Genomic DNA, 2,692 nt, shown 5'->3' with positions numbered 1-2,692 from the left:
AATATTTCATGTATGTCAGCCAATGTAACTGACTGAATTTTGACTCTATTATCACTATCATTTATTTGATATTGCAATGAGGCTGATGTTGAGCAAAAATAAAGTTATTGAATTTATACCTGGATTATTTTAGATTAGTTACAAGCAGTGAAAGATAAGTTTTCAGGACTGTTAACTGCATTATTTGTTTTGTTTTTTTTTTCTTTTTTAGGGTCCCAATAACCTGATCAACTTATACCACAAAAATGTAAAGCCCTTTCTGTAAAAAAAAAAAAAAACAAAAAAAAAAAAAACGAATTCAATCCTGGCCCAAACACATGGATATTATATACATGATTACTAATGATACTCATACACTGTTTAAAAATTGCATTTTGCTTTTTTTTTTTTTAAAGAGGTGAAATTAATGTTTTGGAAAATGCTTCTATGAAATAATGTCAGTCAGTATCTTATAATGATAGATTAATTAGCTGCTAATAGTGTTGGTTTCAGTGTGTTATGATTCCTTAATGAGCTAATAATGTTGACTAGCATTTTATGATAGATTACTTAACCAAACACTGTCTTATAATAAGATTAACCAGTAATTGGTTTTGGTCAGTGACTTCTGATGATAATGTAATTTAAGCTGGTTAATCAAACAGCTAAGAAATATAGAAATATTTAAACACCTATTTTATTTCATTTAACATTACACAATATCACCTGCTTACATTTGCATAAAGCAAAAAAGATTTGGAGCAGAGTGACTATTGAGATTGTGAGGTGTTCATGATATATCTTACACAAAAAAAAGGTAGAAATGAATTAATGAAAATTCTATGGCTCCAAATCAGGAAGTGAAATCAGATTGTAAAATCATCTGGATTCAATCATTCTGCTTAATTTCACTTGCATTGTTAGTGACCTCATACTTAGAAACGAGAAAAATATGAATTCCATTCTTTTTACATTACTTAATTTATTAAACTCTGCATTTGCTTCCAAAGAAGATTTGGTCATTTGTTCATAAGAGAAATCATTCAATGACATTGGACCCATTTGATGGCATAAACCACAAAGGATGCACAACAGAACACATCAGACAATATATCAAAGACTTGTGACAAAACCTTCCTTGAAGCTCATTGAAAAATCTGTTCAGCAGTCATATTCTAAAGACCATTAACAGATGACTTATCTGCATCAGTAAATATTATACCATCAACAGATGAAATATTTATGTCTGTGCCTGTAAATTTTACACAAATAGTAGATATGTCTATAGACTTTCATCAAAAAATGAAAATTATATGTCTGTGTTGCACTGTCAATAAATGAATTATCTATGTTCGTATATTTCTGTAAATTTTACAGTCAACAAATAAATTATTTACATCTGTGTGTCAGTTAATATGACACCATCAATAGATGACTTGTATACACATGTATGTAACTGTGTTTTTTTTTTTCCTTTTCATTTAGATTTAATAAAAATTTGCAGAAGGGAATGTTATGGAATTAACATGGTATTTTCAACAGAATCAACAATATAATTTAAAATATAATGCTTATTGTATATTAATATTTAACAATCATCACAATGAAGTAGATGTATAAAGAATGTTCCATTCTTGTTGCTCACTGATAATCAACTTTGCTCGTCAGCTCCAAAGAAGTTGTCATCTTTATAAGATAAAAAGTTCGGCATTTCCAAAAGAGTTGATGCTTTTTCAATATCATTTTCTATAGCTTTAATTAGTTCATCTGAATGTAACATAAAACAAATTTTATTGGAAAGACACACACATTTAAAAACAAAAAAAATTATAGCATATTCAGGAAAGAAAAAGGAACGCCTATGGCATTTTTCAGGCCCTTTCAGAGAGGAAGGGACAAAATTATCTTCAGATTGAGCACTTAGCCTGAATGATTAAGGAACCCAAAGGCCAAGTAGTACTATTAAACAGTAACATAGTAAAAATACCATAGAAAAGCATCAACAGTCCATCTGAAGGGTTTCCACATATTTTCTCTTCATTTAATTTCACTCAAAAGGGTATGGTTGGTTTAAAACTATAGCAAAAAACATTTATCCAATGTACATTAGAATTGCACCAGAAACCATATAGCTGTGAAACAAACACGTCAACAACACAGCCATGCTTGTACTCATCAGCAACCATTTGCCAATATGCTATAAAGACAAGTGGAACTAGGTTAGATCTGTCATGAGCCCTAGGGCACATACAACCAAAGTTTAACCTGGTTACCATGGCATATAACTGACAAAGATTACAAGACTCGCCACCAAACAGGACACTGTACCTCCACATGGTTAACTTCCCAGGTATTGCTGAAACTCATTTACAACTAAGCAGTCTTGAGTAATGTGAAATTACATATTTCGTGCAAGGACACAATGCACGAATCAGTTAAGGAGTTGAAACTATTAGCTTTTGACTATGCAAACATTAAGTCATGTGTCTTCGCACGAGTGGTGTTATGAGTTATTTCTTTCAAGGGTGAAAATTAAGTTAGGCATATTTTTAAATGAAGAGACAGCGTGGCCGTTGCCAGTACCGCCTGACTGGCCTTCGTAGGATTTTCGAGCGAGATCGTTGCCAGTGCCCCTGGACTGGCTCTTGTGTGGGTGGCACATAAAATACACCATTCTGAGCGTGGCCGTTGCCAGTACCGCCTGACTGGCCTT

At 32.3% G+C, this 2,692-nt stretch overlaps 1 protein-coding gene across 2 annotated transcripts in view; it reads right to left on the bottom strand.

The window, feature by feature from the left end:
* Nucleotides 1-6: 6 nt before the first annotated feature.
* The window catches only part of LOC106881446 (riboflavin kinase), a 13,471-nt gene continuing 10,785 nt past the window's right edge, over nt 7-2,692 (bottom strand). For both annotated transcript variants that reach the window (XM_014931830.2, XM_014931831.2), the window contains one exon: nt 7-1,746. In XM_014931830.2, coding sequence (XP_014787316.1) covers nt 1,631-1,746 — 116 coding nt within the window. In that variant the 3' untranslated portion in view covers nt 7-1,630. The remainder of the gene's footprint in view (nt 1,747-2,692) is intronic.

Source organism: Octopus bimaculoides, chromosome 18 (assembly GCF_001194135.2).
Source record: "Octopus bimaculoides isolate UCB-OBI-ISO-001 chromosome 18, ASM119413v2, whole genome shotgun sequence".
NCBI lineage: Eukaryota > Metazoa > Mollusca > Cephalopoda > Octopoda > Octopodidae > Octopus > Octopus bimaculoides.
The sequence above is the reverse complement of the archived record's forward strand: the minus strand, read 5'-3'. Positions and strand labels throughout refer to the sequence as shown.